At 44.1% G+C, this 23,021-nt stretch overlaps 1 protein-coding gene across 1 annotated transcript in view; it reads left to right on the top strand.

Annotated features, from left to right (window-relative positions):
• Positions 1 to 23,021, top strand: part of brsk2a (BR serine/threonine kinase 2a) — a 69,688-nt gene that overhangs the window by 26,470 nt on the left and 20,197 nt on the right. Inside the window, exons 6-10 of the mRNA XM_071545164.1 lie at positions 10,182 to 10,298; positions 15,125 to 15,158; positions 15,323 to 15,391; positions 17,663 to 17,809; positions 22,196 to 22,227. Of these exons, the coding sequence (XP_071401265.1) occupies positions 10,182 to 10,298; positions 15,125 to 15,158; positions 15,323 to 15,391; positions 17,663 to 17,809; positions 22,196 to 22,227 (399 nt within the window). The remainder of the gene's footprint in view (positions 1 to 10,181; positions 10,299 to 15,124; positions 15,159 to 15,322; positions 15,392 to 17,662; positions 17,810 to 22,195; positions 22,228 to 23,021) is intronic.

Below are 23,021 nucleotides of genomic sequence, written 5' to 3'. Positions count from 1 at the left end.
AAAATATGAATAAAACAAAGTGAAAACATAAACAAATAAATACAATTTGAATATACAATAAATAATAAATTAAAAAATAAAATACTGTGAGTGGTCCTCATAAGTGGGACAGGAAAAGCATGATGATTTGCTGTTAATTCCCAGTACCTCCTCTTATCTTTGTTCCATTCAATGTTAAGTACTTTTAATCTTTTGGCCTCTGGGGGTAATTTAACTGTTTTGCAGCTCGTAGACCATGGGCTCTCTACTACTTCAGAAGTCAAACATTTCAGCAGGCGCTGATTAGGAGCATTCATTTGTGCGTGTGTGTATTTTGTGTTTGTGTGTGTGTTTATGTTGTGTATGTATCCATTTATGCCCCTCACAGCAGAGTGGGAAAGTTTATTTCCAGAGTGTATGCCTCAGGCTCTGTGTTTTCTCCTCACATACCGGCATAGCGGAGCACAAGAATGGCAGAGTAGCATGAAACAGAATCCATCTGCTCCTTGCTCCACACCCCGCTAACGTATTCACAGCCGGGGGCTCCCAATTACAACCATATCAAGATATCAAGATTAAGTCCCAGCACAGCCATGGCCAGGCCAGGTGCCTGTTCTCACCAGGCTCAGCTCTACAGCTAGAGCCAGCCAAGTCAACTCATGGAGAAGATTTATGCGATTGAGTCTGAACTTTTATGCCAAGGCTATTGTGGCTGAACGCGCTGGAGAAAGAAACTTTTCTCCTCTTCCTTGCATGGTCAAGTATCCTCCAAAGTTTTCTGGAGGCTGAATAGCTGCCTGCTGGTGATGAAGGGGAAAACAGGCCAGTGGCAAACACTGATGGTATAATATTCCCCAGAACCTGGTGAGGGAACTCGAGGCCTGAGAGATAGATTTGCATAATGTGTCATGGGCAGAGAGGATAAAACTGTTTAGTCAGGGAATGATTAGGTGCAGTAGAATTTATGTGATTTGATATGCTTTGTATTCTTGTACAGTACAGTTTACGAAAGAGTCAATTACATTTTGGCTGTTGCTATTTTATATTAAAGCCATTGTGGTTAGCTTGAGTTGGTGCACATTTTATTGTCTGAACCACCTAACATGCAGTTGACGATGGATTCCGTCTTGAATTCCCAGAGAATTGAAGAAACAGAAGATAACTCTTGTAACACTGCTAATGGAACAAAATTGTCCCACCTAAGGGAGTGAAAGTTAGCAAGCTTTTATCAGTCTCTGTAAATAACTGACTGTGAGGAGAACAGATTAGGCCAATTAGTAGAAAGCATCTGGGACTGACATTAAGCGCATACAGACATACATAGAGTATCACAGTTCTTTTGTTCTGTGAATTCACAAGCAGATTTATCTCTTTCTCTGTCTGTATGACTCTTTCGCTTTGTCGCTTTCTATCTCCCTCTCTCCCTCTCTCTCTCTCACACACATACACACACACACAAATCCCCCCACAAACGCTCCTGGAAAAGGATGCCTGGTAAATTTATCATGAGGAGGATTATTTGGGAGTGTTGCTGCACCGACTCTTGCCCTCCTCCCAACCTCAATTAGGGGCAAACAGACAGACAGACGCAGCCCTTCTCACCTCCCTTCCATTCCCACTAATGAGAATGCGGCATCCCCTCAATAAAAAAAACATTCCTCCAATCATCTCTCCCATCTCTGCTTGTCTGCACCGGGGAGTCACATGGGCTGTTAGAAGTGCTCCCTTTTCTCTGTGACTCACCATGCAGAGGGGGGTGAACACATGCTCCCCACCCGTCCTTTTCGACGCACCTCCCGCTTCACTCCCTCTTAGCGCATCATGCTTCCGTCCTCCGCCCACGTCCCATCCCCAAATATCTCCACTGAGCCAGATGGATGTAAAGCTTGGATATGAATGAAAGAAAGAACAGGGAAATGGATGTGTTTATGACTCAGTGTTTCCTCTGCCCTGATTCGGCGCTACGCTCTCTCTGTTTTAGGAGTTTTCTTTTTTAGAGAGGGGGAGGAAGCGAAGCGCAGGAGGATAGCTGACGAGGGAGATGAGGAAAAGATAGGTGAGGGAAGGATAAGAAGGGAACAGAAAGGAAAGGAAAAGTCAATAAAGGAAATATATAATGAAAGTTGAAGCGGAAAAATCTCAAATCTATGTTTATATAGATCCAATGTCAAACTTGCTTCCTATTCCCCCCTCTCTCTCGCTCTCTCACCACCAATACGTGCCAGCAGTACATTGTGTTTGGATATTATGTGAAGGCCTCCAGTGTGAGATCTACAAACCTATGACATGCAACAAAATACACCTTTTACACAGTCTACACACTTTCTCCTCAGTAAGTCGATGTGGAAGTCTGCCATACTTGCAAGCACCCAGCAGAGACACAGATTGATGGAGAAGAACAAAGTGGTAGAGTCTTCTCCCTGAACACTTGACAAGCCGCTTGTCTGCTTCTTGCCCTGCTTTTGACCCCCGGAGACCAAACTTGTGAACCGACCAAGGAGGAGGAATCAGGACTCTGTCCCTGCTGCCACAATTTTTTAACTTCCTTTTGTATACTCAAGACGTGTCCCAGTGAAACACTATGTCCCACCACCTTATCACTTAATCTACTCATATGTCCAGTCATCCTACACACAGAAAGATAAAGGTGTGAGCTGGAACTGAAAATAGTTCTTCAGAGTGATACCACGGTCCCACAGAGAACCTTTCAAGAACATTTTAATATCCCACAAAACCATATGTTCTTTGGGATATTAAAAGGTTCTTAATTCTTAGTTATTGGATGGTGGGTGATGGCATGAATGTGGAAAATAACCAAACCCCTCCATAGTAGATATTGTATAATTGCAAATGAGGCTATACAAGGGCAGATAAACAAAAACACAATGCAGGTGTCTAAGCAAAGGAGTGTAGAAATGTTTTTTTTTTTAGAGAATCTTGGTCTGAAAGGTTCTTTGTGGAGGCAGAAATGGTTCTTCTATGGCATCACTCCGAAGAACCATTTCCAGCACCTTTATTTTTCTGTGTGCTATTACCTAATTGAATTATGGAACCAATCATGAACAGGAGATGAGAGGGTCAAACTGATAAAATAGAAAGGGGAAGATAATTTGCACATATGGCACATAAACATCCCATTTTAAACATTGTATGCTGTGACCGCCTGTGATAAGCCTGGTACATGATCTTTCTGTCCTCATGTGAGGAATAAAGATGTCCTGTATTGATTGGCCCAGTGTTTCTGAGGCCATAGTGAGGCTTCCCAGGGGTCAGCCTGCGGTCAGAGGAACGAGGGATGACACCAAACACACCTCTGTATTGCTCCCTGCTCATTTTGTCCGCCCACTCTCATTACCTCGCTCTATCACACACATGCGGAGGGATGCTTCAGCTATCATGAGCATGAGCATATGTACTTACAAACACACACCGCAGTAGTCGATGAGAGATTTCACCCCAACTACAACATGTTCTCTCCTCTTTCACACCCTTCGTCCGCCTGTTTAGTAATGACTGTGGTCTGGATAAAGGGAAAACACCATCATCTTTTCTCCTTGTAACTCAGTTAACAACCCAGTGTTTGTGTGTGTGTGTGTGTGTGTGTGTGTGTGTTTGATACATAGGAACTGCTTGTGGGTGTGAGATAAAGACTATCCGTCACACAGAATGACTCCCAGCATCCCGCCCAGTGAAGTAGAGATTGCTAGTGCGCGTCGGAAGAGAACCTTGTCCCTAAAGCTCATAGTTTCACCACACACACACACACACACACACACACCCTCATTCACCCCTCCCTGACGGTGATGTGCACATTATTACCACCACCTACATGTACACACACGCACACACCTGGTCCAGAAGTCACATTAAACCCACGCAAAAAAAGCATCAACGCGCACATCATCTGAATCCACCTTTCCCTCTCACTCTGTCTCTCCCACACTCCCTCTGTCATTAGCTCGCTGTATTCCTCTCTCTCTCTTCTCGGGGCGTAGAGAGCCACACACCTCTCTGTCTTTGCCATTACTTGCTTATAGTTCCTCAGAGGGCAATAAAGCAAGCCACAACTCCTCATTTGATCAACATTTAACTCTCTCCCTGTCATCTGTCTCCCTCTCTCTCTTTCCTTGTTTCTCTCTCGCTTGTATCTCTCTGTAATCTTTTTCATTGGATGATTCACCTCTGTCACTATGCATACATACCTGCAGTATACGCGTCAACCTCCCAGCCTGTCTGTCGTGCTCCATCTCCCTGAACCCCTCCACCCCTTTCAGTGCCCTTGTGGCTGTAGTGTTGCTGAATTTGTTGACATTAGTAGGAGAGTCTCCCCAGCTGACAGTCTGTCTGTCTGCCCGCCTGCAGAAAGCCTGTGTTTATAGCCTATCATCATTACGGCTGATGGCCGCTAACAACACAGAATGGGAAATTGTTATTTTTTTTTTTTCTCTCCCCTTGTCTCATTTTTCTCCCATTTCCTTCTCCTGCAGTGCCAGTTAAAGCGTTGAGGTGTAACAGTGGGGGGAGAGGGGGAGTGATGTGGAGAGGAGGTGGGGTGAGAGTGGAGAATGGTGGAATGAGGGAAGAGGAGAATAGCAATGGGTGAAATGGGTATGGAAAATGGAGGCAGGGGAGGGGCAATGAAGGTAGTAGGTTGGTTTATGGCAGTTGGTTTAAGGGGAATGGACTGCTAAGTAAAAGGTGGATGGCTGGCTGATGAAGACTGTGATATACAGTTGGTTTCATTACTGCTGACAAAATGCACTTATTGTTAGTCGCTTTGGACAAAAGTGTCTGCTAAATGATGTAATGTAATGTAATGAATGTGGGAAGTGAAAAATGGGCAAATGAGAGGTAAAATGAGGACGGTAGTAAAGAAGAGAAACAATTCATAGGCTGTTGTTAAGACAATATGCTAACTGGGAGATTTCACCATTATGTGGAGAATAAAGTTGAAAGAAATAATGATAAAGAATACTAACCTTTTTCATTTTACATGAGGCATAGGTGACTACTTTAAGAGGAATTATGCACAATCATGGTTCTCTATATTAGATGTCTGATTGTTGCCATGGGCTCTTAATATCTATGCCGCTCCTTCATTGTGTTGCTCCTCTGACAGCTTGTCTGTTTATCCTGCCTTATTGTGGAAGGTCTGCAGGTCTTGCTTTCCTCTCCAGTCAAACTCCTCTGGATTGAGAGGAGACGCTGGGATGCACACATGGAGATTGGCGCCAGATGTAGCTATCATAGTACTCCCACCTTTTAGTCGCTGCACTACATGCAACAACACATTACTTACCTGATGTTGCTCAAAACCCCAGAGGAATAGACGGGAACATCCCAGATGGCACAAGGAATGCTCTTGCAATCAGCCATTCGAGAGGCAAAGCTTGTGTGAAAAGAATAGCTGTGCGGTAGCCCTTCCTCCAATACTAATATAGGATAAATACAAGCTACATGATAGGAGATTTCTGACATGAGCAGATCACCAATGTAAATAAGCAAAAAGTTGCTGTCCCAGTGAACGTTTCAAGATCATGAAAGGATGTGAGATCAAACGAGAGCAACTATGTTGGCTGTGAGAAATTGGCTTCAACTTTGGCCCTTAATTGGTTTAGGAAATCTTCAAAAACAATCTTGTGATTCCTCCATGATGGTGCTATGCTGTAGCTGTCAGTGTAGCTGACAGTTAGGACAGTGTAATACGTATAGGCCGGTGCAGGCAATCAATCCTTTCCTTGTCATAGCTAATTGATGTCAATTAGGGAGTTGCTCCTGCTAAAAAGGGAATCTAGCAACCTTTAATGTATGCTTCACTGTGGCCATATTTGAGTAGTTACATAACCCCCACTCCTCACCTGTACCTCGAACAAATGATGTGTCTTAAAATATTGTACACTGGATTTTGAACTTACTTTGAAGAAGAAAAAAAGGACAAACTCAACAGAATAATAGAGTAGCAAAATGCTAAACACATACACCGATGCCTTGCTTTAAGCAAAAAAGCAGAAACACACCAATCCCATTAGGCAGCAAAAAAGAAAACTTTATCTTTCTCATCCCTCATTTCTCTTAATACACAATTAACCCCATTGGCTAATGAACGTAAGTGCCTACACATCCAAGTGAGCAGTCAGAACGTTGTCCTCTTTTGCTAATGCAATGGAATATTAGCCTAAAGCATTTTTAGTGAATATGCTTGGTCCCTCTCTAATTGGGTCAACGGAAGCCTAAAAAAGTTTGAGAGAAAAAAGGGAAGATAGAAAGAGGAGGATGACACAGAGGTGTGCTGGAGGCTAAATGGGTGCATTTCAACTCGCAATGATGTTGAAAACCCCACTCCAGATAACAATGATGGCACCAGGCTAGCTTTGGCACTTGAAATGAAAATGCAGAAACAGGTGTGCTATTTTCCAGGCATGTTAGTATGTCAGAAAGACACATTTCATGCATTAGTGGAAGTTTCAAGTGTTCAGAGCTGACTCCGATTTAGCTAATTGGTGCTGCATATCATAGTGCAATAACACATAGTCTTACTGAGGGAGGCAATATTATACATTGTGTATGTCAAAGTTGTCACCTTGGGAAAAGTGTAATTTATTTGAGCTGGAGAATTTGGTTATAAAGTGCTCATCACCATAAACATGTCTGGGATATTATGGGAGTGTGAGCCCCAAGAGGAAAGACCCATTACAACCTTGTGTAAAACAGAACATATCAGCACGGAAGGTGCTAATGATCACAGGCAATTAAGAGCTTGGTGTTAGATTGCAGGAATCATGTCTAACAGCCCCACTGGGGTGTAAACCTTGCTCAGACAGCATGTAGACACACATGTGTGTCATGTAAATTACACTGAATAGTACTGTAAGTACTCACTGTACTGTAAGGTTGCTTATGTGTCCTCTGAGCTGTGAATACACGAGCTTCACCTTTAAGATAATAGCTCAATCCATTTCTGCCTGCACTGCAGAAGTAGGTTAAGAGAACTGTATATTTTAGTTGTTTATGTGAATGAGCTGCAAAGGGACAAAACCCTCTGGAACAATAGTAAAATAGTAAAGTGTATGCTAACACACAGAGGATAGCTGCTTATAGTCTCCTTTAAATAGTGACCTTGCCTTAGTATTTTTCTATTCTGTTCTTGTCAGCATGCCACTAACATTGGCATGGTTTAGTTTCCCACTGGAACTAAACCATGCGCTAAAAATGTATGCATTACTGGCATTTTTAGGGTGTTTTGGAAAAAGGCATCCACCCAACTGACCTGCATTCACCTTAGCGGTACACAACTCCCACATTTCTGGAGTCGATTTTGAGTCTGATTCTGACTGTGGGAGTCGCTGGAATCGACTCCTACAGATTAAACCATAGGATGTCACATTTGAGACTGCTGTGTATGTGGCACCCAACAGGGAAAGCCATGGTAACTCTTTTGTGAGGGAATAGCCTAAAGCTGATACATGCAAATTAGGAAATCTGAATAGCGTTACAAGAGCAATAATTTAGCACAAATTTACCTTAAATGCATGAATTGGTCTTTTCATGCGCCATTTCCTCCATACCATTAGTCCATACTCAGCTCAGTATCCTTGGCTGCATGTGTGCCTACATCTGCTCTCTTTCTAATTGCCTCTTGACCAATTAGCTATTTTATGCACACAGACAAAAAAATAATTGGTTGAAAAAGCTTAATTGAAAGATACTAAGAGTCAACTCTGTTCAGTTTCAACTCCTAGTGTCATTGGCCGAGAGACAACGCCATCTCTAAGGTTTGTTGGAGTCAAGGAATCGACACTTTTGGGGTCGACCCTCCATCACTTATTCAATGTAGATTCTTCTATTATTCTATTCTTAGTATTTTTCTATTCATCTTCGTACTATTCTCACAAAAACTAGCTACACTCAAGCTCACTGCAACTGTTGAAGTTGTTTAACTGCATCCACCCCTGCATGACATATGAGTGTAAGACAGAGATATCCCCACTGCAAGGCCCACTGTGTGAGTGAGATTACAGTAGCAAAGTGCAGCCTAATGTGTCAGAGAGGCAGTTTAATGTCCTATTATGGATACCAGGGTCCTGACAACCAATAAAGCACCCAGATGCAATTTGTCCCCTTGATGCTGTTGGTGGATAAATATGCCGTTCCCCTCTTTCCTTTATGTGTGAGTCTCCTGAGGTTTGGCTCTTTGTGTGTTTTACGTGTGATAGCACTGTGCTAACGCTTATGTTTAACGCTTACGTTTATGTCCTGTTTATGTCCTGTTTATGGCATCGGTTTACACTTTTAGACCATGATTTAGTGTGTTTTTTTGCATCTGAGGTTGATGGTTTTAGAGTATTCAGATATTTATGACGCTGTTAAGGCTGTGGTTTTCTGATTAGAGATGATGTTTGATCACAAGGATACCCCCCGCCCCCACACCCCCCCACCCCATGGTGTCGATGTTAAACAACGTTTGAACACTGTCTTTAACACCAGTCGCAGCCAATGCTATCTGGACCATTGCTTTTGTCGCTGATGTCATACCAAATTATTTCATGTCCTGCAGGCCCTGTCTCCTGGTCTCTGTGTCTACAAAGTTTGGAGTTGACCTTTTGACGCACGTTTAAACTCCAGTCACAAGCGATTTGTAACGTTCAGATGTCTAAAACATTTAGCTGCCAGGAGATACATCCTGTTTTTAATCACCATTTAATCAGGCATGTTGACGAAGAACACTTTCCTATACAGCATTGGCCTCGGGAGTAGTTCCTTGGGGAAAGAGGCTCATTCATATACACACCTACCTGGCAGATGCCCAGTACAACCACAGCCTTACACTGGTGGCCCCTGAGCAGCTCCAATAAATATTAAATTGCCATGCTCAAGTGCACTTTGACAGTATTAGTAGAAAGACTAACTCTCAGGCTACTGACATTACTGCCAAATGATGGTTGCGTGAATGGATAAAAGTTTTAGCCTAGGGAGACCTGTTTTAGATGCTATCTGTGTGTTATTTCAATTATAGCAGGGATCACAGAGAGTGCCAGTGTGATAACAAACCAGCTGACAGCTAATCCCTCAGGACAGGAAACGAGTTGTACAGCAGCTGATGTCATCTAAGGTTAAACGTCCATTGTGATGAGCCACTCTTCAAAGGCAAACGCATCAAGCTATTGTTCCCCTCCCATCTCCATCATTACTCTAAAAAAAAAGATGAAAGTCTAGTCCATGACATCCTGACAGTCCTGTTCCCTGGCTCCATAACTCTGCCTCTGATCACAAAAATCATTCTGTTAGAGATAGGTAGATAGATAGATTCATAGATAGATAGATAGATAGATAGATAGATAGATAGTGTGTGTGTGTGTGTGTGTGTGTGTGTGTGTGTGTGTGTGTGTGCATGTATGTGTGTGTGTGTGCATGTGTGTGATGTCTGCCATACACCCCTCGGCCTTGGTAGACATCACAAGAACAGCGCGGTGTGATGTAAGACACCCCTCGACCCGGGAAGAGATGTTAAACGCACAGTAAAGCACCAGCGTCTGCCGGCTTTTGAACAGTCACTCATCAAAATTGAGATTTTAACCTCCGACACAGCAACAGCATACTTAATGCGGGGGAGATATTTCCTCTCGATGGTCCCTTTTGAGGAGAGAGACGGTGTCCGCTGGTTATTATCCCCCTCGCTGTGTTTAGTGGTAATGAATGGCAGCTAATGAACATCACCCCCGTGGCTGGCTCCCCTTGACGCCCTCTGCTCAGCCGGTTTGCTGGTGGCTGTCTGGGAGATGAGAGAGAGGGGAAGGGGGGAGGGGAACAGAAGGAGAAAAGGACACAGCAGGGGGCTGTCACAGCTCGTACCGGCCCAGCGCTGAGGTGGGAGACCCGAGTCACAGCGCGGACAGATCAAAGGGAAAGGTAGGGGAGAGTAGGGCGCTCGGTAATGGAGAACTACAGGTTGAGGCACTGTGTGGCGAACAGTTGTGGCATTGAACGTGCACAGACTGTCTCTGCGGATGTGGATGCACACATGTATGCTTGCATTTGTGTGTGTGTGTGAGTGTGCGTGTATGCATGCTTGATCAACAGGTGTTTGATAGACCTTGCAGTCTGCCTCGCTCTTCTCCACAGTTTCACTAGTGCATGTAAAGAATGATGAATATCCCTTTCATGTTTCATTAACTGTTTTATGTTTCTGTCTCTCCATTTTTCAGCCACAGGGATCTGAAGCCAGAGAACCTGTTGCTAGATGAAAAGAACAACATCAGGATAGCAGACTTTGGCATGGCCTCCCTTCAGGTTGGAGACAGTTTACTAGAAACCAGCTGTGGGTGAGTAATGCAAACATATTATAATTCATGCTCCTAATGCAGTGTCTAATTCATCTAGAGTTGAAATTGTAATTACTCTAAGCACGTCTCAACGGTATTTTCATTGGATAAAAAAAAATGACATAGAAGGAGGGGACATGGAGTTGCCAGTGTGCCACAGAGGGAGGAATAGAAAGAGAGGAGAAGCGAGGGGAGAAGCAGCAGGGAATGATGAGTGGAGCTATCTAGCCCTCTGCTAGGTGCTTTGCTCTCAAAGTCTCAGTTATCAAGTGGTGTTGATCTCTGGAGGTGTTTCTCAGAGTGTGTGCTATCTGGCTGTGAGCAGGGCCAGGGCCACGGCCACACATTACTGCTCTCCATCTCCTCATATCTGACGCCGGGTTTTATGATCCCGCAGTCACGACCACGCCAGGCCCATCAATCCCGCAACGACTGCAATGAAGTCGCTCGCAGGAAAAGTCACTTTCAAAGTGTGTTCGGGACTGAGGACAGCACACGAAAGAGGACTGAAGCCCTCATATCAAGTGGTTTATTTAACCCTGAAATGTGGGGTTAGTGTACAGTGTCAATAAAAGAAGCAACAAAGTTATTTATAATGGTTTACTCAGTGACAGATTACAAAGCTGTGCAGAAAAGTGCCTTCTAGAGAATTTTCAGCCTGAGAAGTAAACAGAGGGGTCTGGGGCAGTTTCACCCGGCAGATTCCCGTTGACCTGGATGTCTTGGGGAGAATCTTTGCTCTGCGGTGACACATGACGCTGTGTGCAGGACTGGGAGATAGAGAAGCCCTCTGACATCTGTCCCCAGCTCAGACCTGATTCTGTCCAGATTATACCTCCAAATCAGCCGCAGCCGAAACACACGCGCTCACACGCATGCAATTCAGCAAACACACAAGGCAAGGCTTAGTTCATCCCCGACCTCGAGGACCCTTTGTCCCCAGCTTTTTTGGTAGTCTCTCTCTCTGTCTGTCTGTCTCTCTCTTTCTCTCTTTCTCCGTCTCCCTCCCTCCATCCCTACAATACACACGCACACACACACACACACACACACACACACACAGGCATGCACTTGCAGCTATTGAATCACTGTATCCAACAGTAGTCCAGCGCCCGAGCTCTTATGACTCATCCAGTGTACGTAGCTATCTGCAAGTAAAAATGTACACAACTGAGTCATTCTGCAGCTGCGATGACCGCACTGTAGCGGCTCCTGTTCCTAGAAACGCCACTTGTGTTGCCCTGAGAACGAAACAGTTCTTACTCAGCCGGTTTCCTCAGTATCCTGTAGACCTAACTCTATCCATATTGGATTGCATTCCACTTCCTCCCTCAGCAATTCTGCCATCTGATCCAGGTGCACCGCATCTGCTTAGTCCCCTGCGTACATTTACAAAGGGCTAAAAGTACTTGCCGCAGGTGGGAACACAGAGCTTTCTTACAGAGACACAGACATATGCACACACACACACACACACACACACACACACACACACCCTCCTAAGCACACTGTTTAGCACAGTAGCTCTGTTTTTGTTCCACTCTCCCTCATAATATACACTATACTGTTTGTGTGTGTGTTTGTATGTGTCCGTCTGTCTGTGTGTATCTCGTGTATGTGTAAGCAGCATTTATGTGTGTGTGTGTGTGTGTGTGTGTGTGTGTCTGCATACCTGCGCGCCTGATACAAGTGAGTGTGCCATATACAGTACGTGTGGTTATTGATTATTCATGCTCTTCTGACTGTCCCATCTCTAAGTGTAGATATGACAGTTTTTAATTAAACACATTTATCTGGCCCCCTCTCGCCAGGCAGCAATCTGACACAAATGTATTCCATTTGCCACGGGTAATGGAGCTGAGTGAAGATGAGACTCCCCACCCCCCCCCAGGTGGAGTTGGGGCGGTCTGGGAGCCTGAGAGCACGTACAGTACATAAATACATTCAGACATTTCAGACATACAGACAATATAGATGAGCAGGGGCACCGACGAGCACGCACAAATATGCATGCACAAAATCACACACACACAAACAACCTTTCTCTCTGTGTCTGTGTCTATATAAGCCAAGCTGCGTGCCCCACACTGTTTGCTGTTTGTTCAATTCTGTTGCACTGATTGACTAAAGGAAATGATCTTGTATGCAGTGAGGAACTTCAGAATTGTCTAAATTAAGTTGGCAAAGATGAACTCTCATATTCTGTAGATGCGGTGCATGTCTCAGTTTTCTCTCCGTATTATGTGCCCATAATGCACATACAGATGTCAAACATTATGTAGGCTGTAGGAAAGAGGTCTGCATACACAATACCAGTTAAGTGATTTGATTTACATCCCTTTAACTCGTGATACTCTCCAAACATACTGTGTGATTTACAAGAGATATGGTAACCTAGGGATTCCAACTCATTCAAAAACTATATGACAGACCAGAAGCTTTCCAGCTTGTGGTCCATGGATCTCTCTGTCAGCTGTTCTCTCTCTGACATTTATATAAAAGCTCTTCAGTGTAGACAAAGGCAGCTTTTCATACATCTCTATCATTTCTGTTCCATCACTTCAGCACTGTCTGCAGCTTGACTGTGACCCTAGGTCCTTGACTAAATGCCTTTTCTATCTTATGCGATCACACAAACCACTCATAGCAGCATCTTTTTCCACCGTAGTGCTGTTTGTTGCCCTCGAGATGTAATAAAATGCCACTATTTCCTGTGGGTCCCGACTATCGATTTCATTTATGTGAATTTTGCACTCATTGTGTGATGAGTAGTGTAGGGTTGAGGGAGTAAATGAGCTTTAGCAAATAGCAAGGAAAGACTGATGTTATCACAACCCACGCACGGGTGTTCTTCAAAAGACAGCAGTTTTTTACTCGGACGGAAGCGGCTTTTAATGCTTTTCCATTTATCTTTAGTATCCATGTTACTACACTCAGTACTCCTGTTGTGAGAATCCAGCAAGTCACTTTTATCATGATATCAATTTCATGAAGCATGGGCTTTCACTTATGGCCAGGATTTCATTCTGGTAGGCTAAGATAGTATAAGATGAACTTTATCGATACCTCCGATGAAACTGGGTCATTGTAGTAGCAAAGAATAGAGCTGTAAGTTGGAGAACAAAGAGTAAAAAGGTGCTAAAGGATAATGAAAATGTAATAAAGGATATGAAAGAAAATTAAATTTAAAAATATGAAAGATGGAGCGTCTCTACGATGCTAATGAATGTTAGGTCCTGAAAACTGCTTTCACTGTGATTGACTGATTTACAGATACCCATATCTGCAGTTTACAGATTTACAAATTCATAGTCCAGGGCAAAGAGCATATGTGTGGGATGTGCAAAATTATATTGTTGACTATAATTTGTTTTAAAGAGCCTGGGTCCCAGGGTGACAGAGTAAACTTTTTTATCAGAGTTGCAGGATGAAAACTCCATGTAAGATCACTATTCCAATAGAAGAAACAAGCTGTAGAGATATATCAGTCAGAGGGTATAAACAGAGGTATAAACATACAGATAATATGGCTGACTGATGTAATGGAGTGTTCTAATATTGACAAATTAGGATTCTTTTCAAACAGAAAGCTGAATTGCTTTATTTATAGTCTTTATTTACCTACACCGTACGTTTCCCACCTGAAGCCTCCGCAAATAATGAGTTCATATTCGCACCGGCTTCAACCGCGGTTCGCGTGTTGTGGCATTCATGCGGCATAACTGGTGCAAATCTCCAGCTTGTGTTTTTTTCTTCGCTCATCTGCATAATGCACTATGACACCTGCAATCAGGAAGGCCGTATTTGCATAGGCGCTCGTTTGAACTTCCCCGTTGACGTGGTGGCAGTGTTTGTTATCGCCCAGCGTTTTGACAGCCTGAGGAAGCCGAGCCGTCAGAGCTGGTATTCATGTGTACACAAGACAACAGCCCAGCTAATGGGCGCCATGTTTACAGAGCTCAGATAGTCTCTCATTAGAACCAAATATCCTGCCATTAGATTAGACTGAGTGGAAGCAGGAGGTGGAAGACATGTCACCAGGCAAAGAGGTTTTGGGGGAGATGGGTGACTGCTTTGCTTTCTGTGTGCAGACAGCATCCACTTATACTTGTCCAATGCAACTAGAGCCCTGCCTGAGAGCATAGAAATAAAGAAGGATCCCAAAATTATAAGGTGGTATAATTTGTCTGATTTTAGATTGTCATAAGACAGGGAATTTGGCCAGCCGGCAATGTCAAAGTATTGGAAAGGTGCCATTGTGTTTGTCGAGAAGAACAAGCCGTTACAGAAGTGCTCTGCTCATCCATAGGTATTGGCTTATATGGAGCAGCTGTTGCGATGCGAGGTAGCTCCATAAATCTTCATACGATATTGATGTGTCAATCTAGCCATTGGGTTTACTGTCAGGCCATCCAGGTGCTGTAAAGATTAGTGGGTCTGTTCACTGTCTGCTGTGAGAGGATGCCCTTGAGTGAGCAAGCAGGAGGACGCCCAAATACCCTCAGGATGTCTAAACTCCCTGAGCACATCTTGATCTATGTTCACTGTAGACAGTTACTGTCTGCTTAAATTGTTCTTTTCACTCTCTCAATTCATTTTTATACAATAGTGTCTGCCTGTTAAATGCTTGATGGAAGTATTACTGTTTGCTCTGTTATGATTGTATAACCATGGCTTATAGAGCTTTAGAAGGCAGAGATACTCACCTGTGCTCTCTCTCTCTGTCCCTCTCTCTCTCTCTGCCGCATTCTCTTTCTTTCCTACTCTCCTACACTTTCTTTCTCACTTTCTTCCCCTCTCGTTTCCTCTCTCTATCCCACCACCAGTTCTCCGCACTATGCCTGTCCAGAGGTCATACGGGTGAGTGTCAAGACTTTTCACTGATTCATAATATTCATATCATTATTTCCACTATCTGCCTGCAATCACCCAACCATCCGTTACCTAACCTAACCTCTCCATCCTCTTTTAACCTGCCCTAATGTTCATCTCTCTCTCTCTCTCTCTCTCTCTCTGCTCCTTAGGGAGAGAAGTATGATGGGAGGAAAGCAGACGTCTGGAGCTGTGGGGTCATTCTCTTTGCTCTATTGGTGGTGAGTGTCAGCTCGTCGCTAACTAACTGATGGTGATTGGACTGACGTACAGTTTAAAACGCTCCATAGAAATACTGCGCAATACGATTTTACCATACAGTATAATAGAACAGTGCAACAGTCACCTTCCCTTCAGTCTACAGTGTGTCTAGGGGCTATGGTGGTGTGGAGAGAGGGCAGGTACTGGGTTAGATGGAAAAAAAATGGAAAGCAAGAGGGTGCTGTGACATGACAGTGAGTTTGCACACCAACTGATGACTCCAGGTTGACCCGAGCTTAGTGGGATGATAAGATGGCAGGAGCTTGAAGCTGACACGGCGCTCCAAACATAAACTCAAAAAATTCAGAATGCTAACACTTAGAACGTCTTACCACAAAATGTTGCAGAGACGGCCTCAAGCTTATATGCTTGCACAATAGAAGATCAGAGAATGGAAGCATATTTTTATTCATTATCCCGTATCCACAAACACACACACACACCGCTGTATTCATAATCAGGTTTATTCTCCAGCTACATTATGTCTGTGGTTCCCCAGCCGTGCAGCCCTGAAGCCTTGTTTCATCAACAGCTGTACTGTAGTTCCTACACACTCCTGCTCCATGAATAATTCATACAGCCAGACTGAAAGAAGAGAGCCCAAAATAAATACCAACGCTGACATGGCGGCTTTTGGCCACAGGCCCTGTGTATTTGTCTTTGTTTTTGCCTCTTTCTCTCTCACTCTGTCTCTTTCTCTCTCTTTTTCAGTCTGTGTGTGTGCCTGTGTTGAGGACAGTCCCCTCCGTACCAGAGGTGGGGGACTCGAGTCACATGACTTGACTCGAGTCAGACTCGAGTCGCAAATTTGAGGACTTGCGACTTGCTTGACTAACATTGATAAAAGACTCAACTTGACTTTGACTTGGTCACTATTTGCATTTTTCTAGATATTGATATTGAGAAGTTACTATTACCTGGCTGAAGGGGAGCCAGGGCAGGAGGCTTAACATTGTGATGTAAATTTTTTGTTTCATACTTCTGTTTTCACTTTAGAGCCCTTTAGAGCTATAGGGCTATATTATAATTTCAGAGCCCCACTCTCCATTGTTGTTCATTTAGGAGGCTTGTTATTGATTGCCACAAAATGTCAAATATCAGTAAGATTTATAAGATGTAAGTAGGCTACAACAGTTTTCGTTAATGTTGAAAATAAAACTCAACTTTTCATGACCACTGTCTTTTAACTGATTTAAATGTGGAAACTGGGGTAGATCATCAGAATTTCGTATGACTTGACTTGTCTTGCTTGACTTGTAGCAGGGACTCGACTTGACTTGCTTGATTCTCACCACAGTAACTTGGGACTTGCTTGAGACTTGAAGGTTAAGACTTGAGACTTGCTTGTGACTTGCACATGTGTGACTTACTCCCACCTCTGCTCCGTACTCCGCGTTGCGTAAACTTGATTTTGCTTACCACCGTCTCTATTGTGACCGTACTTTTCTCGCTCCAAATCAAAGTTCTTCGCAGTCTCAGTGTTTGACTGCAAATGAATACCGTGTCTCTCTCCCCTGTTGTGTTCCAGTAGTCCTTCCAGCCCCTCTGTCCTGCTGTCTAGCTGGGAGAGAACCATTTGTCTGATTGTGGGAGACACACGTACTCCCCAGCAGTTAGGCTACACTCAGATCATCTGTTACACAAGCCTGCCCTCTTTATTTTTCCCCCCTCTACCTCTCTGCTTTTCTCTGCCTTTCTTTCCATCTCTCTCACCGCCCCCCCCCCTCTCTCTCTCTTTCTCTCACCCTCCATCTTGTCTTCTGGTGGAGGCTGTCATTTATCAAACAGCCACATCTGTGAGGTGTCAGCTCGCTCTGATGAATGACTCTGATGAGAGAATGCTAAACGAAGGAGGTAGATGAGAAAGCCGGGTAATTATTAGAAAAGCCCTTTCTCTGCTTACCGCTGTTTATTATTTATTTAGCATCGCAGCTGAGGGCAGAGCGCTCTAATTGGAGAGTTGTAAAAGTTGAGAAAGCGAGTGCTGCTCTTCGTGTCGTGCAGGATTAAGACTCAAAACATTGCGGTTGTGTTTGTTCTTGTCGACCTTGTTATTCATTCGTGTTCTTTTTTTCTCATCTTCCCTCCATCGGGTGAAATCTCTTATTTTCTGTTCTAATGTGCGTCTGATGCAAACCTTTTCCTCTCTCCCTTTTTTCTCTCTTTTCTCCGTCTACATCTCTCTCATTCGCCCCTCGCAATTCCTCCCTCTCTGCCTCCCCTCTCCCCAGGGCGCCCTGCCGTTTGATGATGACAACCTGAGGAATCTTCTGGAGAAGGTGAAGTTGGGAGTGTTTCACATGCCCCACTTCATCCCCCCAGACTGCCAGAATCTCCTCCGTGGCATGATCGAAGTGGACGCCGCCAAACGACTAACGGTCAGTTCACTTGACCAATAAGCAGCTCGATGCCATGCTTGACAGTGATTTTATTAGGCACAATGTGAAGCAGAGTTTGTTTTTATCAGACATCAGTAACACACCATTATATTTAAGAAGAAAGAATGCAAAAATTCAATATATCTTTTAGTTTTACTCAGTAAGAATTCAATAACGATAATATATAGTTAAATGTTATTTTTACACCGAGTAAAATAGTTCTTAAACAGTGGTTGCTAAGCAACACATAAGCGCTGATGTGAGTGATGATTTCCGGTTCATTTAATATTTAAATTAACTTTAATACAGTCCCATGTATGTGTTTATTGGGTATTTTACAATGGCTTTGAATGTGACTCAGCCAATCAGAACTGAGGACCGCAACTATCTCTTTTATAACGGCCTACATAATAACCTGCTGCCTGCACACATGTTAGCGCACCAATATTAATCTAAGCATCATCAGCCTCTGCAGTACTTGAACTCTGCACAGTCTATAGCGCATGAAGATGTACCCTTTGCACCTCATTATGCACACTCATACGTTCTCTGTAACTCAATAAGACCTGTATTATATCTGCAAGGAGAATTTCATATTCATGGTCTAGCACTAGTACTGTTTACTAATGATGTCGTAGTAGCAGCAAAACATTAGATGTTATTTGTTTGAGACAGCATACATGGGAGGAAAAAAACCTGCTACATCAGGTCTGGGTAAAGGAAATTCATTATTTTGCAGATAGGCAACAAGCTGGGAAAACTTGTAATGCCCCAAGGAGAGAGCATGATGCCAGAGATACACACTCAAACTAAAGTGGCTAATATCAACTCTGCGCTGCCAAGCCAAGCATTTTCTTTTTGTTTGTTTCTTCTTTCCTCCCCAGTGTTTCAAATGTGTTTGCCTCATCCCCAATTCTGTTTGAGTTCTCGCTCAAGTACAGGGTGTGAATTCAGGAGAGGACCGCTGTTTGTGTACTCTCCCTCTACGCTGTTTAGTGTACACATCACGACGCCAGTCCCTCTCTACACAGCAACTGATCACCTTGGCAAGGTGGCTGGAGGAGAGAGCGAGAACAGAGAGATATGGAAGGCAGAGAGTCAGGGAGATATGAGAGAGATGGACAAAGGGGAATGTAAATAATGAAAGTGGTCAGTGATCTGAAAGACTACTTCACAGAAAGATGGTGCTGCCCTTTGTTCTTGTCCTGTATTTCACATTCAGACGACGCACAGAGATACAAACACTCACACTCACACACACACACACACACACACGCACGCACCGTGTCCAGATATCTTTGTGTGTCCGGCCAGTAAACACAACTGTGTGTTCATGCATTTTTGCATGTATGCAAATCTGGTAACACTGCCCTTGAGAGGATGCTAACGTACCATTTTCCCATTTGCTTTAGCTATCTATCACAGTGCCAGCATGGAGTAGTACACCGAAACACCTCCGATACAGGAGAGGAGGAGGGGATAGACTAGAATTTAACTAATAAAAGAATGTGAGAGACACAAGAAAAGGAGAACAGAGAGCTAGAAAGAAAGAGATGCTCATTTGGAGGAGCATTGAGAAGCTGAGGCCAACGCTGAGGTACAGCCAGTCAGATAAGCAGGAGCATTGAAACGTGAACCGGAAAGAAAGGCAGCGCGTCTTTAGTATGCTGTATGTAGCCTGTGTGATTTGTTTCTCTGTTCTCTCTGCCTGACGAGGACGGGTCACCCTGAAATCCCCTAGACATGTCCACCAGCCTCCAGCGCTGTCCTAGGCATAGGGTTACACACAGACGAAGCTGCTGGGAGAGAATATGCTACCTGCTCTCTCTCTCTCTCTCTCTCTCTCTCTCTCTCTCTCTCTCTCTCTCTCTCAGATTGTGAGGACTCCTAAGAGAGCTAAGGGGGTGTTTTGTAACCTCGCGGAATGTCAAATAGCCCTGTTAGGTTGAGTGTTCCCAGAGTTTAGCGATAGCCGTCCACTCAGAGGCGAGATGAGAACAGCCAGGGGTCATGATGACATCACTGGGGGTCATGTCAGACTATTGTCAGGGATTAATTTTTGCTAATAATGCTCGAGGCCAGAGTGTAGTTTGTTGAGCCAAGATCTTCATGGCCGATGATAGACAATTAGACGCCCTAATTATTGTCTGTGTTTGGGTGAGTCTGTGCACACTAACAACTATTGTCACCTTCACTTAATTAGATTTCACTACACACACACACAAACTTACACACACATACACAAAGCCAGGCCCCCTTAGAGTCTCCGTGTGAGGGTGGTGGGAGGGCACGTACCCAGGCTTAAGGGGCTTAGCCCAATAAAAGCCCTTCTCTTCATTTCCTGTCTGTAGTCAGGGCCCCGGAGGCTACTGGGCGAGCCACCTCAACACAGTCATCTCATCTTCACTATTCAAATGAACACAGAGAGACCCGGAAAGATCTGCCTCCTCATGATCCCTGGCTAATGAAGAGGATTGGCTGGCTTATTATATTAAAGAGCAGTTCGTCATAGAGAGATAATACGCTCACGGGTATAGCACAGATAAATTACCAGGGCTGCTGGAATGAAAATAAAGGAAGTGTGTGTGTGTGTGCGTGCGTGCGTGCGTGCGCGCGTGCATGCTTGTCTGTCTGTGATTTTTTTGTCAAGTCAAATTTACCTCCTTCAGACATTTAGTTTTGAAAAATGCTTTGAACCCGCCTCTTTCTCTCCCTCATTTCGACCCTGTGTGACCCTTTAAAAGGCTTCCATTTACCAAACTTTGTATTCAGATGAACGTCATTCCTCTACATCTATATTGTCTTCAACAACTCAACAACCATTTTTCACATGGACCGGGGCTCTTTGCCAGATATCCCTGTGGCTGTTCACCCAACAGTCGTCCTCGCAGCAGGTCCCCACTGCTCTGCCCAACCTGAGGTGTCTCCCTGCTCTGATGGACAGCCATATGATTTAGAGACACACATACACACACACAGAGACCCGCATGAACGCACACATACTGGGATGCACACAGGCACACGCACCCACACCTATCCAAGCCAATATTATAGCAGCACTCCTCTGTTGAGTGAGAGCAGCTGGCATCGGTACTGTCAGATTTACTGACTGATTGATGTGAGACTGCATTTCAAACCACATCACATTCAGGCCGGTGTGTGTGATATTGGTCTAGTGCCTGCAGGCCTTCAATAAGACTGGGAGAGAGCAGGTCTCCGACTGGTTTCTATCTGACAGGCAGGGTGCCTCTGTCAATACCATGACCCCTATGGAAGCAGACAGCAGTCACCTATAGGCAGTAACCGCAGTCGGTCCGTGCGTGTGAACGCAGCGATATCACATGAAGGCATTCATCAATGTTGAAACGCAGAGGCAGACCCTTTGGGATAGAGATGGATGTTGAAACATGTGGAGAGATTGATATATACACTTACGCATTTGTGGAGACACACACAGGAACACAGTCATACATGCAGGCACACTTGCACACACACACACAATTACTTTGTGTTTGCACAGTTAACGATAATGGGAGCTGCTATTTGCGTTAACTGTATCTCCTGTGGTTCCAGAACAGTAGAATTGACAAATGGAAAACTCTCAACACTGACATTGATCCTTTTCTCCACTGTGGGCAGTTCAAGGACCATAGAGTCATTCTAACAGACATCTTCCTTTGTCGCCCTTTCTCTCCCTCTTTCTCTCTTCCTCTGTTGTTCTTTTCTTGGCCAAAGCCCATGCCAACAGTGATGGTGACGAAGTGGCCACAGGGCACAGGGCAGATGGCAACAAATGGCAAGGCTTGCCAGAGAAAAAAAGAGAAAGCAAAAGTGAGAGAGTGGTATTGAGAGAGAGCGAGAGAGAGTGTGTGTGTGTGAGAGAGGTAGAGAGAGAGAGAGAGATGGGAGGAGAAAGAGAATGGGAGATTCCCCTTGCACCAGAGGGCTTGGCAGGGTCAGCAGTGTGTGTGAGGGAGATAATATTCTCTGTTTATAGCCCAATGGTATCACCTCTCTTTCTCTCTCGCTCTTTCTATACCTCTCTCGGTCTCACTCTTTCTCTCAATAATTTTCTCTTTCCACTGGCTGTGTTAATATTTGAAGGCCTCGTTACTTACTCCTCGCACCCTTCAATCTGCCCGTATTGTCTTATTGTGTTTCCACTGAGCCACTAAGCTCCAGGCTTATTGAAGCCTTATTGCGCCGGAAGTTACTATCCACAAGAAAGAAGATTCAATATTGATCTTTGCATTAACCTTTTGCTCTATCTCACTGATCCTTTTCTCTCTGATTCCTTTCTTAATATCAAAGGTATGATCAAAAATTCCAAAACAAATGACTTACTTGTGTGCTGACCTGTCCGTTCTTTTCTCATGTCTTTTACAGTTAGAACAGATCCAGAAGCACACATGGTACATGTAAGTACGCCTCTTGTCTCTCCTTCCTCCACTCCTTTACTCTTTTTACCCCGTTCTGTTTGGGGTATGAGACCTGAGGGAAGCGACCGCATGATAAATGACTTTGAGTCTCAGCTCTACACACCAGAGTACATTTGAGCAGGGCATGACTCCACTCTGGGGGATGTGGGGGTAAATTGGTAGTGCATGAAAGAGGATGTGCAGCATATGGACAGCTGAATAGGGGGCAGAGAAGAGGGAACAAGTCGCACCTTCATGTAGTAGTGGAGGATGAACCCAGCTAACCTCACTTTACCCACCGTTTAATTTGCGGAGCAGAGTTTACCCACCTTTTTAAGCTGGCATAAATCTTTTGCCGTAAATTGATAGTATACGTAATATTAAGTAGTATCAAAGTTTGATTTAGGTTGTATGAGGATATGGTCTTTCAAGGGGAATAAAAGCATAAATAAATGCTTTTCTGAAAAATATAATAGATTTTTGTTTATAATGGTTGATATTTGCCTTTATGATCACTGCCTGAAAGTCATAGTATACCCACTATTTATCAGTACATCGCTGCAGTCAAGTGACTAAGGCAAGCTTTTTTTTTATTTGTTTTGTTTTTTTGAAGTAGGTAATATAAGGAGAGAGGGTTTTTATAGGTTGTTACAACTCAGGAGTAAAGATGAGTCATGGGAGGCAGACGTGAGGCCTGGAAGGGGCTGAGTGATGGTTTCTGTTGTGTAGTGGGAGTTCATGCAAACAGACAGGGAGAGTGAAAAGAAGAGATAAGCGAGTTGGGGGAAAACACG

Source organism: Centroberyx affinis, unplaced genomic scaffold, assembly GCF_046629955.1.
Source record: "Centroberyx affinis isolate AG114_WGS23_722 - 3 ecotype Tasmania unplaced genomic scaffold, CSIRO-AGI_Caff_v1 ptg004786l_1, whole genome shotgun sequence".
Taxonomy (NCBI): Eukaryota; Metazoa; Chordata; class Actinopteri; order Beryciformes; family Berycidae; genus Centroberyx; species Centroberyx affinis.
Note: the sequence above shows the minus strand (reverse complement) of the source record. Positions and strands in the feature narration are given on the sequence as shown.